Source organism: Podarcis filfolensis (assembly GCF_964270895.1).
Source record: "Podarcis filfolensis genome assembly, chromosome: 18".
In the NCBI taxonomy this organism is placed as follows: domain Eukaryota; kingdom Metazoa; phylum Chordata; class Lepidosauria; order Squamata; family Lacertidae; genus Podarcis; species Podarcis filfolensis.
The window spans coordinates 8231044-8246060 of NC_139622.1; the positions used below are offsets into that span (position 1 = coordinate 8231044).

Consider the following 15017-nt stretch of genomic DNA (forward strand, 5'->3'; position numbering starts at 1 on the left):
ACTGGACCTAATGGTCAGGGGCAGCACACGGAAACGCTGTTTACCTTCCCACCGGAGCGGTACCTATTTATCTACTTGCACTTTGACGTGCTTTCAAACTGCTAGGTTGGCAGGAGCAGGGACCGAGCAACGGGAGCTCACCCCGTTGCGGGGATTCGAACCGCTGACCTTCAGATCGGCAAGTCCTAGGCTCTGTGGTTTAACCCACAGCGCCACCCATGTACTTGTTGTTATCCTAGCATCCTGTATAGTAAAAGCTGTTCTGCACTGGAACAGACTCCCTCTGGAGGTGTTCTCCTTCCTTGGAGGTTTTTAAGCAGAGGTTCGAAGCACATCTTGCCTTGCATTCTTCAGCTGAAGTTCCTGCATTGCAAACTCCACGATTTTACGGTTATTCAGGTCCATGAGGACTAGAACCCTGGATCATAGCTGAGCAATGAAAGCACATCCTTATGCATTGTGTGTTTTGCTATCTTGCATTTTCCTGCCGCGAACCACCCTGGGTTCTGCGGTTGGAAGAGCGGCCGACAAATCTAATAAATAATAATTGTGATATTTTTGTGCCCCCGTCTGCTCGGCACAAGGGACACGGGTGGCGCTGTGGGTTAAACCACAGAGCCTAGGACTTGCCGATCAGAAGGTCGGCGGTTCGAATCCCCGCGACGGGTTGAGCTCCCGTTGCTCGGTCCCAGCTCCTGCCAACCTAGCAGTTCGAAAGCACGTCAAAGTGCAAGTAGATAAAGAGGTACCACTCTGGTGGGAAGGTAAACGGCGTTTCCGTGTGCTGCTCTGGTTCGCCAGAAGCGGCTTAGTCCTGCTGGCCACATGACCCGGAAGCTGTACGCCGGCTCCCTCGGCCAATAAAGCGAGATGAGCACTGCAAACCCAGAGTCGGTCACGACTGGACCTAATGGTCAGGGGTGCCTTTACCTTTACTGCTCGGCACCCGGTTCAGGGAAAGCGCCAAAATCCGGCGCTGCTCCCGCCTTGTGATTCCCAGCGATTGATATTATCCAGAGGAGTTTACTGCCTCTGACAGGGGAGTGTAGAACATTGCTGTCGCAGGTCGTAGCTGTTGCCCCTGTTCTTGAGGCGCCTTTTCCCCTCTCAGGAGAGATTGCCTGTTTTTGAAATAGCATCTCTTTGCACCAACGCTAACCATTGGTCCTGCTGGCTGGCTGGGAGCCCAGCAGTATTTGAAAGGGGCCGGATACGGTCCTCATCCCCGCGCAAAGGATTTGCTGGGAATAGGTAGAAAGGGGGCTTTGGGGAGGGGGAAGCATAATAAAATCAGAAACCATAGAATTGTAGGGGACCCTGGCGGTCATCTAGACCAACCCCCTGAAATGACTGGGGATCGAACCTGCAACCTTGGCATTTTCGGCACCCTGCTCTCACCGACTGAGCTATCCAGGCCTGGCAGGCCCTTGACTGACGCCTCTCACCCCTCCAGGTTGGCGTTGTACGTTTATGAATACCTTCTACACATCGGGGCGCAGAAATCAGCGCAGACCTTCCTTTCAGAGGTGAGGAGATAGGGGTCTGGAAGACGGGAGGCGGGCAGAGCCATAACCTGCAAAAAAATATGTACCTTTTTATTTTATTTTGGGGAGACAGGGGGAAGCAAATACTGTATTTTTCACTCTATAGGATGCACTTTTCCCCCTCCATTTTTTTTTTTATTCAAAATTATAACAAAACATATTATCCAAAAACATATCATCCTTGCCCTTTTTCCTCCCTCCCCCCGACTTCCCTCAGTTCCAGTCTTTGGTTTCTCTAAGAATGCTGTTTTCTGCATGTTACACAGTTGTATAGATCCTCAAACTATTTAGCTGATTATTATCAATAAAAAGTTTGTGAACGTTTATTCAAAACCTGCCAAGGAGTCCAGTTTGCTTTGTTGTGTCTTCAAATACTTTGTAAAGGGTTCCCATTCATCCTTAAAGTCACAGTTATCCTTGTCGCGTAGCTTGTATGTCAGTTTTGTCGGTTCTGCATAGTCTATCAATTTTTCTTGCCATGATTCTTTAGTTGGGGTTTCTTCAGTCTTCCACCCTTGTGCTACCAAAACTCTCATGGCCGTTGTCGCATACGTGAAGATGTTTTTCAACTTTTTTGGCAGGTCTTTCCCTACAATCCCCAACAAAAATGCCTTGGGTTTTTTAACAAATGTTAAATGAAACATTTTCTTCAATTCGTTGTATATCATTTCCCATAATTTTTTAATTACCTTACAATCCCACCACATATGATAAAATGTCCCCCCCTTCAAAAATTAAGGGGGAAGTGTGTGCGTCCTATGGAGCGAATGCAGGCTCCTTGGCTTCAGGGATAGCAACGCGAAGCCTCCGAAGTGCAGAGGGAGCGCTCCCTCCGCGCTCCGGAGGCTACGCGTTGCTTTCGCTGAAGCCTGGAGAGTGAGAGGCGTCGGTGTGCACTGACCCCTCTTGCTCTTCAGGCTTCAGGGATAGCCGCCTGAAGCCTCCGGAGCACAGCGGGAAAGCAAGACTCTCCTGGCTTCAGCAAAAGGAACCTGAAGCCTCCGGAGCGCAGCGGGAACTCACGCTGCGCTGCGAAGGCTTCAGGGATAGCCGCTGCGCTCCGGAGGCTTCTGGCTCCTTTTGCTGAGGCCGGGAGAGCAAGACTCTCCTGGCTTCAGCAGAGAGGGAGAGCTGCGCAGCACCCCTTGAGCAAAGCGGGAGGAGAAATGGAAGGGGCTCCATTTCTCCTGCTGCTTCGCTGAAGGGGCGCTGAGCAGTGAGGGGGAGAATTATGTTTTTCTTGTTCTCCCCCTCTAAAACAAGGTGCGTCCTATGGTCGGGTGCGTCCCATGGAGCGAAAAATACGGTAATTCACTGAACACAACACGGACTGAACGCCAACACGGACTGGCAGCAGCGGGGTGCAGGAGTCCTTGCCAGCCCACGCCCTGAGACGTTCTGCAAGCCCAGCAGCTGCTGTTACCTGTGAAGCAACGGCACACGCCCTCTAAAAAATAAATTTCCAAGTTTCCTGTCCTCCTGCTCCGAGGAAAAAGCTGGTTTTTTTAATAGCAGGCGCCAAGGAGTGACATTCTGCATCCCAAGCAGGTGTTCTGCCCCCGACGCACATCTGTGTCGTCGTTGTCGTCCCAACCTTTGGGGCATCATTCCCTTTGCATTCTCCCCTAGACGTTTCCCCAACTTGGGGTACCAAACCACTTTCCCTCCAGCCTGTCTTAACTGAGTTGTGGGGTGTGTTTTTTTGGGCCAGATACGGTGGGAAAAAAACATCACGCTCGGGGAACCACCCGGATTTCTGCACGCCTGGTGGTGGTGAGTACGTTTTATGTCCTTCTCAAAAGGGAGGGGTGGGGCTGGGGGCCTGGAGCTGCCCAGGGAGGGGTGTGTGTATGTGTGTGTGAGACCACTCTAAGGTAGACTCTCTCTGTCCATGGAGGCTCCATTTAGGAATCGACAACATCTTAAAAAGCAGAGACATCACCTTGCCAACAAAGGCCCGTATACTTAAAGCTATGGTTTTCCCAGTAGTGATGTATGGAAGTGAGAGCTGGACCAGAAAGAAGGCTGATCGCTGAAGAATGGATGCTTTTGAATTCTGGTGCTGGAGGAGACTCTTGAGAGTCCCATGGACTGCAAGAAGATCAAACCTCTCCATTCTGAAGGAAATCAGCCCTGAGTGCTCACTGGAAGGACAGATCCGGAAGCTGAGGCTCCAATGCTTTGGCCACCTCATGAGAAGAGAAGACTCCCTGGAAAAGACCCTGATGCTGGGAAAGATGGAGGGCGCAAGGAGAAGGGGACGACAGAGGACGAGATGGTGGGACAGTGTTCTCGAAGCTACAAACATGAGTCTGACCAAACTGCGGGAGGCAGTGGAGGACAGGAGTGCCTGGCGTGCTCTGGTCCAGGGGGTCACAAAGAGGCGGACACGACTAAACAACAAAGAAACTAAGAAGAAGCCAGTGGCTGGGTCAGGCCAAAGGGGGCCCATTCAGTCGCCAACCATATGCCCACCCCAGCGGGACCCTCCCCATTTTGTACTCCGAGGCATCGCTGCCCCCAATAGCAGAGGGAGAATGTTGGCTAGAAACCCCCATCATGACTTTACCCAAGCCTAGAACCCTAGATTTGTAGGAAGGGAACAATAGACTACATATTGGTTGACAACGAATTATTAGCAAAACTGAGTTGGAAGGGACCCCAAGGGTCATCCAGTCCAACCCCCGCCACCATAATGCAGGAATCTTTGGCCCAAGGTAACACTCCAACCCACAACCCGGAGATTTCATGTTAAAGCTGTCGGTGGCTGTCGCTGCCTCCGTTCCACAGCTGAACTCAAACTCCTTCCTTTTGCCTGTTCTGACTCCCACTAGGTTCTCGTGTTAGGGGGAGAAGGACATTTCTTCCCCCAACCTTCTCAAAATTGGGCATATAGGCCTTGGTCATGTCAACCATGCCTTCCCCCCCCCCAAAATTCCCTCCCTCGAAATCCCCAAACCTTATTTTAGGCTGACTCCCAAAATCCCATGAAATAGCGTGCAAGCTTTGCAGTAACGCAGGACTCTTCATCAGACTAGAGGTTTGAAAACCCAACGTTGGTGTGAGTTCGGGATTCCCAACATATAAAACACTTCCTAGGTCCGCGATGACTTGCGACAAAAAAATGAATAGGCAGAAACGCTTGATCGTGGTACATCCAGGGTCAGGAAGCAAGGCTCCCCGTGCCGCGAAGACCTCTGATTTCAAAGGAAAAAAAGAGCAAGCCTGTTTAAGTTTCTAGTCCACAGCGTGGCCTCTTGGAACAATTTTGTTGTTGTTGTTGAGTCGTTTAGTCGTGTCCGACTCTTCGTGACCCCCTGGACCAGAGCACGCCAGGCACTCCTGTCTTCCACTGCCTCCCGCAGTTTAGTCAAACTCATGCTGGTAGCTTCGAGAACACTGTCCAACCATCTCGTCCTCCGTCATCCCCTTCTCCTTGTGCCCTCCATCTTTCCCAACATCAGGGTTTTTTCCAGGGAGTCTTCTCTTCTCATGAGGTGGCCAAAGTCTTGGAGCCTCAGCTTCAGGATCTGTCCTTCCAGTGAGCACTCAGGGCTGATTTCCTTCAGAGTGGATAGGTTTGATCTTCTTGCAGTCCATGGGACTCTCAAGAGTCTCCTCCAGCACCATAATTCAAAAGCATCAATTCTTTGGCGATCAGCCTTCTTTATGGTCCAGCTCTCACTTCCATCCATCATAGCTTGAACTATACGGGCATTTGTTGGCAAGGTGATATCTCTGCTTTTTAAGATGCTGTCTAGGTTTGTCATAGCTTTCCTCCTAAGAAGCAGGCGTCTTTTAATCTGAAGTGATCATGGAGCCCAAGAAAGTGAAATCTCTCACTGCCTCCATTTCTTCCCCTTCTATTTGCCAGGAGGTGATGGGCTCAGTCGCCATGATCTTCTTTTTTTTGATGTTGAGCTTCAGACCATATTTTGCGCTCTCCTCTTTCACCCTCATTAAAAGGTTCTTTAATTCCTCCTCACTTTGTGCCATCAAGGTTGTGTCATCTGCATATCTGAGGTTGTTGATATTTCTTCCGGCTAGGGATTCATCCAGCCCAGCCTTTCGCATGATGAATTCTAATAAAAGATGGCTAATCAGTTTCAATAATATTTATTTCTTGGATTACATTCGCCGTCCACCTTCAGGGACCTCCACCCATTCCTTATGTTATCTTAACGACAACCTTGCGAGGTAGGTTGGGCTGAGAGTGAGTTTCTGGGCACCCCAGCGTCACCTAACGGGAACTTTGTGGCCCATTGCGGCGGGATTTGAACCCTGAACCCTCCCAGATCCTGGCCCGACACTCTGACCACTCCCCCACTGCCAGCCTGGAAATAATTAACTTGATGGCGCTGCTATACTAAATTTTGCACCGCCCCATCGACGCGATGTCTGTATCATGTGGGTTGAGCTAGATGTCCGCTGGGGGGGGCCATCTCTCTCTGCAATTATGTGATTTTAGGCAGTTGTGAGGTCCAGCTTCCTGGTGAGCTGCGAATTTAATAATAATAAATAATAATAGTAATAAAAATTATTTATACCCCGCCCTCCCCAGCCAAGACCGGGCTCAGGGCGGCTAACACCAGGTATAAAAGCAATTGATTAAAATACAACTTAAAAACGAGATTAAAACACAACATTAAAATGCAGCCTCATTTCAGGGAGCAGAATTTTTTTAAAAAGCTTGGCATTGGAAAGTATATTAAATAAGAACCCAGAAATTTGTGGTCGCCTCCAAACTTGTGCCAAAGGTTTTGTACCGGGAGGGGGGGGCATGTTTTATATAGCCCCCCATACAAACCGTGTGATCGATGCATCAAACCAGGGTTTGCTGTTAACACCCGAAAACCCAAGGGACGAAACGAGTTCAAAACTTTGGCACAAAGTTTTTTTTGCAGGGGGGGGGGAGATCCCAAATTTGGGGGAGTTCCTATTTAATAAAGCCAAGTATATTCCCCCCCCTTTCCCTTCGGCTTCTGGCTTCAGGCAGAACTGGAACGCATTCAAAACCTCCTCTCTCTCCCTCCGCTTCCTCGTTCTCCCCGCCCCCCCAAAAAAACCCCGGAAATATCCCCTCCCTGCCCTCTACACAATCTGGCTGCCTTGTTTCTCCACACATGGATATAATTTGGAACGGAGGGGGAAAAACTGCCTCGTTTTTCGGTGGGGGGTGTGTGCAGAGGAGAATCGAGGGGCTGAGACCTCAACTGATAAATGTGCACCCTTTTTGTCTCCCCCCCAATTTCTCCTTCAAATGGCGCCACAATTTTTTTTGTTGGGGGGGGGGGGGGAGACGAATGGGGTTTGCTTGGAATAGCATGCATCTATTTTTTTTGTGTGTGTGTGGAATCCTTCCTGGCAGTACCCCAACGCTCTAGTCAGGGGTCAAATATTTCCTTGCTTTCTCATTCTCTCCATCGGTTTTTCTGTGTCTCTGCCACCCCACCCCCCAATTATTTCTTTTTCTCGGTTTTCTTTTTATCAGTGGCTACTCGCCACAATGGCTATGCTCCCCGTTCCTCCAGGGCTTCTTCAATGAATGCCAACGCCGAGTGGGGAGAGCCGTTTGCGCTGCCGAAAGGCAGCGTGACGACAGCCTTACGTTTCTATTTCTATAGCAAGATGCATATAGCACATTTTATATACCGTATTTTTCGTCCCATAGGACGCACCTAGTTTTTTGGGGGGGGAATAAAGGGGGGGAATTTCCTTTATTTCCCCCCCAAAACCAGGTCAGGGAAACCAAACCAGGTCAGGGAACAGCGGTATGGTGGCGCTGTGCCTCCCCGCTGTCCCCCGAGCTTGTGTGGCTGGCCGATGTCTGCCCGAAGTGTTGGGTGCTCTGCTTCAGGGAGCACCGCGCGCCGGGCGGCAGGCTGCTATCCGCAGCCTAGGGAGCCCTGCGGGAACTCCCGCGGGCTCCCCAGGCTTGCTGATAGCTTCCTGAAGCCTGGAGAGCGAGAGGGGTCGGTGCGCACCGACCCCTCTCGCTCTCCAAGCTTCAGCGAAAGCCTGTATTCGCCCCATAGGACGCACACAGATTTCCCCTTCATTTTTGGTGGGGAAAAAGTGCATCCTATAGGGCAAAAAATACGGTATATACAGTGGTAGCTCAGGTTAAGTACTTAATTCGTTCCGGAGGTCCGTACTTAACCTGAAACTGTTCTTAACCTGAAGCACCATTTTAGCTAATGGGGCCTCCTGCTGCTGCCGCGCCGCCAGAGGCCGATTTCTGTTCTTATCCTGCAGCTAAGTTCTTAACCTGAAGCACTATTTCTGGCTTAGTGGAGTGTGTAACCTGAAGCGTATGTAACCCGAGGTACCACTGTATACACACACACACACACAGTAGTACCTCAGGTTACATACGCTTCAGGTTACATACGCTTCAGGTTACAGACTCCGCTAACCCAGAAATATTACCTCGGGTTAAGAACTTTGCTTCACGATGAGAACAGAAATTGTGCGGCGGCGGCGCAGCGGCAGCAGGAGGCCCCATTAGCTAAAGTGGTGCTTCAGGTTAAGAACAGTTTCAGGTTAAGAACAGACCTCCAGAACGAATTAAGTACTTAACCCGAGGTACCACTGTATACACACACACACACACACACACACACACAGTGTAGACTCTCAGGTTCGCAACCCGCAGTGTTCGCAACCTGCAGCGCCACGCGTGCGCACGCGCAGGTCATGATTCAGAGCTTCTGCACATGCACATCTTCTATGAATGCCAACGCCGAGTGGGGGGAGCCGTTTGAGCTGCCGTATGGCAGCGTGATGACAGCCTTACGTTTCTATTTCTATAGCAAGATACACACACACACACACACACACACACACAACACTCAGGTTCGCAACCCGCAGCGCCGTGCATGTGCACGCGTGGGTCATGATTCGGAGCTTCTGCACATGCACAAAGCGCAATTTAGCCCTTCTGCGCATGCGCAAGCACCAAAACCTGCAGCCAATTGGAAGCCCGTTAGGACGTTCGGCTTCCAAAAATAGTTCGCAAACCAGAACAGTCACTTCCAGGTTTGCAGCGTTCGGGAGCCAAAATGTTCAGGAACTAAGCTGTTCGAAAACCAACTAACTAACACATCACTCCAAAATAAATTCTTTAATTTGGTTTGTGTCCCCACACCCTGGATGACCCACAAACAAGCCGGTTCATTTTCCATTTGTAGAATCATCGAGTCCCAACTCTCAATCCCCCAAATATTTCTGCTCCCAGTGGATTACCCCCTATACAAGTCCATTTTAGGGGCCTAATCCGGCCTGCCAGTCGATTTAATCCGGCCCGTGTGGCAGTATATGTCCTGGGGTAAAATCCTTTAAAAAAACCCAACAACTTTGGGGTAAAATAGTGAAAAAAGCTCAAGAACTTCAATCCTGAAAAATCTCAACAGCTGTGGTCGGCCCTCATTTCATCAAATTTGGCCCTCTTTGAAAAAAGTTTGCCCTATACGCTGTGTATTTGCATTCCCTCAGCCACCTCTAGATAAGATCACACTAAATCGATTGTTTCCCCCCAGTAAAAATAAAAATTCACTATCCCAGAAAGTTTGGTGGACATTGGAAAAGCGTGGGGTTTCTTGTGCCCCATGGACTCAGCCCTAGTTGTTCCTCAGGGTCCCTTACAATTCTATGGGTCGCTGAGACCGCCTGCAGGAGCGTCGTTCAGCGCTTCCCGAGTTAGCGAGGCCCATTCGACCTCGTCCGGCGGAACTCTCTGCCACTAGAGATGCACCAGGGGGGATTCCTGTTTTAACTTCCCGGTGACGCCATCCGAAAACTTGTTTATTCTGGCAGGTCTGTGCAGGCAATTAAGACGATGTCGTCATTAAGATTAAGATTAATTAAGATTAATTAATTAATTAAGATTGACGACTGGGTTGTTGTTTTTTTTAAAAGAAAACCTTATAAAAAAGTTTTTTCTTTTAAACAGGGTGGATTTCATTTAAATCAAATCTATTTAAATCACTAGTCAGTGAGACTTGATTTAAATCATATATTTTTACAGAAAAACTCATTCTTGCTGGTATAAATATTTACAACCAGAGGAAGGTTTCGTTTTTGGAATAATAAATTTTCAGAGTAGTTCTGACAAGTTATATCAAAAGTCACTGATTTGGTTATACTACAGTGGTGCCTCACAAGACGAAATTAATCCGTTCCGCAAGTCTCTTCGTCTTGCGGTTTTTTCGTCTTGCGAAGCACGGCTATTAGCGGCTTAGCGGCTATTAACGGCTTAGCGGCGTTAAGAAAACAAGGGAACAAAGGAACAAAGAAAACAAACTCGCAAGAACTCACAAGACAAAACGTCTTGCGAAGCAAGCCCATAGAGAAAATCGTCTAGCGAAGCGACACAAAAAACAAAAAACCCTTTCGTCTTGCGCGTTTTTTGTTTTGCGAGGCATTCATCTTGCGGGGCACCACTGTATTAGGAATATATAGACAGATAATTATGAAATTATTGTGAGGTTTAATAAGTTAACTGTTTACATTTGGACAACTTTTCTGCTGTACTTTAGTGGAAGGAGAAAAATAATAACAATTAAAACAATTTATTTTGCTAAAGCAGCAATATTATAGCATATGTTTGTTAACTGGTGTGGTTAAACTTTTTTTTTTTTAAAAAAAAAAGCTTAGACTGAGATTTAGCACACATGAAAAACTTAAAACAAATCCTTATTTCCTGATGAACAGCCTTTGGACTGTAATGTAACTTAAACAGAAAATCTTTAGAAAGATTTTCCCTCCAAAAGCATTTTATTTTAAAAATCCAATTTAAATCAAAATAATCGATTTTTTAAAAATAAAATAATCGATTTTTATGCACCCTGCTTTTAAAGGTATTTCATTTTAGAATGTATATAAAGCAGTTATAGCAGCTACTTTGGCCCTTTGCTAGATGGTCAAATTAGTCTTTTTTTTCCTTCCAAAATTTTTATTGATTTTTCAGAATTTTAAACAAACAAACACACATAAATCATAACTAAACTTGGTCCAATCTTAGTAACATTGTTAAATGACTCCCTCAAATTCCCTGGACTGAATTTCATTATATATCATTGTAAGAGTTTTCCAAGATAAAAATCTCATAAAATTTACTTAATCCCCTTAACATCTTTATCTCTTTTCATCTTAATTTTAAACATGTTGTTCTATACTTTCACAAATTTAAATCCTTAGCCTATCTATTATTTTGCAAGTGTTTCTATTTAATTTATCTTAGCATATTTGGATAAATAGTCTTTGGATTTCTTCCATTCTTCCTCCTTCTGGTCGCGGATTCTTCCGGTCAGGTCAGCCAGCTCCAAAAAGTCCATCACCTTCATCTGCCATTCCTCCACTGTTGGGACTTCTTGTGTTTTCCAATTCTTGGCTAACAAAATTTGAGCTGCAGTTGTGGCATAGAAAAAAAAATCTAACTTTTTTGGGGCAATTCCAAACCTGCTAATCCAAGAAGAAAGGCCTCTGGTTTCTTAACAAATGTGTATTTCAACATTTTTTTCAATTCATTATAAATCTTCTCCCAGAAGTCTTTCACCTTGGGACAAGTCCACCACATATGATAAAAGGTACCTTCCTTTCCTATACATTTCCAGCATAGATTATGACTGTTGTGCTTTGCTAATTTTACAGGGGTTAAGTACCATCTATACATCATTTTCATAATGTTTTCCTTTAACACCGTACATGCAGTGAACCTGACCCCTTTCCTCCACAACCTTTCCCAATCTTCAAGCATTATATTATGTCCCACATCTTTTGCCCCAAGGTGGTCAAATTAGTCTTGATCTGGTCTAAGACAGAGCTACGTATCTTAATTCTGCCCCCCGTCACTCCGCAGTGTCTTCTGGGACCTGTACTGCGCTGCACCTGATCGGCGGGAGACGTGCGAGCACTCGAGCGAAGCCAAGACCTTCCACGATTACGTGAGTACGCACGTTTGCCGTCTCAAAGGCGTGGCATGCGAGGAAGGCGCGAGGAGGAGGGATGAGGAAAGAAGAAGAAAGAGCAAGGCCAGAGACCGATTCTTCTTGCTATAACGTTCAGCAGGGAGCAGTTTTGGGGAGGGGTGGGGTGGGGGGTGAGGTTGTTGATGTTGTTGTTTAGTCGTTTAGTCGTGTCCGCCTCTTTGTGACCCCCTGGACCAGAGCACGCCAGGCACTCCTGTCTTCCACTGCCTCCCGCAGTTTAGTCAAACTCATGTTAGCAGCTTTGAGAACACTGTCCCACCATCTCGTCCTCTGTCGTCCCCTTCTCCTTGTGCCCTCCATCTTTCCCAACATCAGGGTCTTTTCCAGGGAGTCTTCTCTTCTCATGAGGTGGACAAAGTCTTGGAGCCTCGGCTTCAGGATCTGTCCTTCCAGTGAGCACTCAGGGCTGATTTCCTTCCGAATGGAGAGGTTTGATCTTCTTGCAGTCCATGGGACTCTCAAGAGTCTCCTCCAGCACCAGAATTCAAAAGCATCCATTCTTCGGCAATCAGCCTTCTTGATGGTCCAGCTCTCACTTCCATACATCACTACTGGGAAAACCATGGCTTTAACTATACGGGCCTTTGTTGGCAAGGTGATGTCTCTGTTTTTTAAGATGCTGGGGGGGAGGTTAACCCCCCAATAATAATAAATGATTTTGTCAATTGAGAACCTCCCAGATGTGTCTGACTACAGCTCCTCGTCTGGCGCTCCCTAAAACATCTGCTGGGCGCCAGGTTACCAAATACTCCACAGCTATAGAGACCTAGCAGACAATTTTTTCTGTTTTTGCATTTCAAGCGCCTATTTTGCCCAGGCCTGTGCAGGCAATTAAGAAGAGACCCTTCCACAACGGTTAATTAGCATCCCTTTTTAATTTTCTTACGGTTTTTAATTTTATTTGTTGTTGTTGTTCTATTTCGCTGCTGTAAACCCCCCCCAAAAAAAATATGACGTGGCGATATACAAATCGGATGGTTATAAAACCACAGTGTGGGGGGGATCTGAAAGACTGTTTTAAAATTGGGGGAGGAAATGTGTCAGCCTCGAAAACCAACAACGAGGAAAGACACATTGACAGGGAAAATTAAAATTGCCTGTAATTGGGGCGTGGGGGGTGTGGAGCGAAGGATAGGTAGAAAAGAATTCATCGTTCTTTGGTCGACTCTCTCTCTGTTTTCCAAGAATGAGCTCTGTGTGGCTGCTTCTGTAGGTGGCTGGCATCTCTACACCTTGCACTGAGCATCCTTCCCTGCCGGTTTCCATGGAAACCGCATCCTCTCTGGACCACCTTTCCTCCAGCACACACACACGCACAGACCCACAGCCCCCCGGCTCTGTCTGCCTCCCCCCTTCTCTCTCTCTCTCTCTCTCTCTCTTCGCTGGGGGGCCAGCGAGACTTAAGATGTTGGGTGAACGTAGAATCGTAGCCTCAGAAGGGACCCTGGCGGTCATCTTGTCCAACCCGCGGCAACGCAAGAAGATGCCGCTGATGGATCCAGCCAGTGGGCCAGCATCCTGTTCTCACAGTGGCGGCCAGCCAGACCCCCCTGCGAAACCAGGGTGCAGGATCCGAGTGCGAGAGCAACTCTCCCTTCCTGGAGGTTCACAGCAACTGGGATTCAGAAAGGCTGCTTCCTCCAGTTCTGGAATAGGAGGCATAGACATTCTGGCTACTTACCCATCAATAGCCCTCTCCCCCTTCCTTGAATTTGTACAGTCCTCGTTTGAAGCCATCCAAATTCATAGCCATCGCTGCCTCAAGTGGCAAGGAGTTCCACAGTTTAACTCTGCGACGCCTAAAGAAGTCCAGCCGCTCAGTGCATGGGGAGCATTGGATTCATCATAATAATAATAATTTATTATTTGTACTCTGCCCATCTGGCTGGGTTTCCCCAGCCACTCTGGGCGGCTTCCAACAAAGATTAAAAATACATTAAAATGTCACACATTAAAAACTTCCCTAAACAGCGCTGCCTTCAGATGTCTTCTAAACGTCAGGTAGTTGTTTATCTCTTTGACATCTGGTGGGAGGGCGTTCCACAGGGCGGGCGCCACCACCAAGAAGGCCCTCTGCCTGGTTCCCTGTAGCTTTGCTTCTCGCAGTGAGGGAACCGCCAGAAAGCCCTCGGAGCTGGACCTCAGTGTCTGGGCTGGATGATGGGGGTGGAGACGCTGCTTCAGGTATACTGGACCGAGGCCGTTTAGGGCTTTAAAGGTCAACACCAACAGTTTGAATTGTGCTCGGAAACGTATTGGGAGCCAATGTAGGTCTTTCAGGACTGGTATTATATGGTCTCAGCGGCCGCTCCCAGTCACCAGTCTAGCTGCCACATTCTGGATTAGTTGCAGTTTCCGGGCCACCTTCAAAGGTAGCCGCACATAGCAGGAGGCCCCATTAGCTAAAGTGGTGCTTCAGGTTAAGAACAGTTTCAGGTTAAGAACGGACCTCTGGAACGAATTAAGTACTTAACCCGAGGTACCAGTGTATCATCATCTCTGTCGCCCACCCTCATCTCTGAGACCCTCTCAGATACCAGAACTGGCTCCCTCTGGCCCAGGTTTTATGGTCCGCGTTGTTTTCTCCGAATCTGGATTATTGGAATCCTAGAACAGAATAGTAGAATCACAAGAGTTAAAAGGGACCCGGTGGGGTCATCTAGTCCAACCCGCTTGCTGCTTTGACCCACCCGCTTTCCTTTCTTTCTTGACAGAGCTCCACGGCCGCACCCAGTCCTGTGATGGCGAATGTGGCCCCCGGGGATGGAATGGCGCCCAGTCCGATGATGTCTGGGTTTTTCCAGGTAAGGCTTGTGGGGTCTCAGGTCTGAGCCAGCAAAGCTCCTTTTTCTTTCTCTTTATAATAATAATAATAAATTTTTATTTATATCCCGCCCTCCCCAGCGGAAGCCGGGCTCAGGGTGGCTAACAACAATAAAACAATACAACGTTCTAAAATCATTTCATTATAAAATTAATTCAAATCAAATTGATGGCAACCATGGGGCTAGAGTTCTGTGAAGATTGCCAAAGGAGGGGGTCAAGCTTTGCCCTGGCCAAAGGCCTGGTGGAACAGCTCAGTCTTGCAGGCCCTGCGGAAAGATGTCAAGTCCTGCAGGGCCCTAGTCTCTTGGGACAGAGCGTTCCACCAGATCGGAGCCACAGCCGAAAAAGCCCTGGCTCTGGTTGAGGCCAGCCTAACCTCCCTGTGGCCTGGGACCTCCAAGATGTTTTTGTTTGAAGATCGTAAGTTCCTCTGTGGGACATACCAGGAGAGGCGGTCCCATAGGATTTTCTCTCCTGGAATGGAACCTCCAGCTGCAGGAGCAGTCTACATCAGACCTCGGCCCGACAGGGAGAACCTGTGAATTAGATGGTGCCTTGCTTGTGGAATTTCCTGGGGGGGTGGGGGGAAGGGGGGGTCATATGTAAATTATGTGGGGAGGGGGGTGGCCAGGGTGGGGGGAACAGGAGAGGGAAATCC

The 15017-nt window shown here is 48.1% G+C and overlaps 1 protein-coding gene across 1 annotated transcript in view; it reads left to right on the forward strand.

The window, feature by feature from the left end:
• Nucleotides 1-15017, forward strand: part of LOC310753423 (single-stranded DNA-binding protein 4-like) — a 38510-nt gene that overhangs the window by 3347 nt on the left and 20146 nt on the right. The window contains exons 2-5 of the mRNA XM_083594722.1: nt 1454-1526; nt 3256-3317; nt 11404-11488; nt 14248-14337. Coding sequence (XP_083450848.1) covers nt 1454-1526; nt 3256-3317; nt 11404-11488; nt 14248-14337 — 310 coding nt within the window. The remainder of the gene's footprint in view (nt 1-1453; nt 1527-3255; nt 3318-11403; nt 11489-14247; nt 14338-15017) is intronic.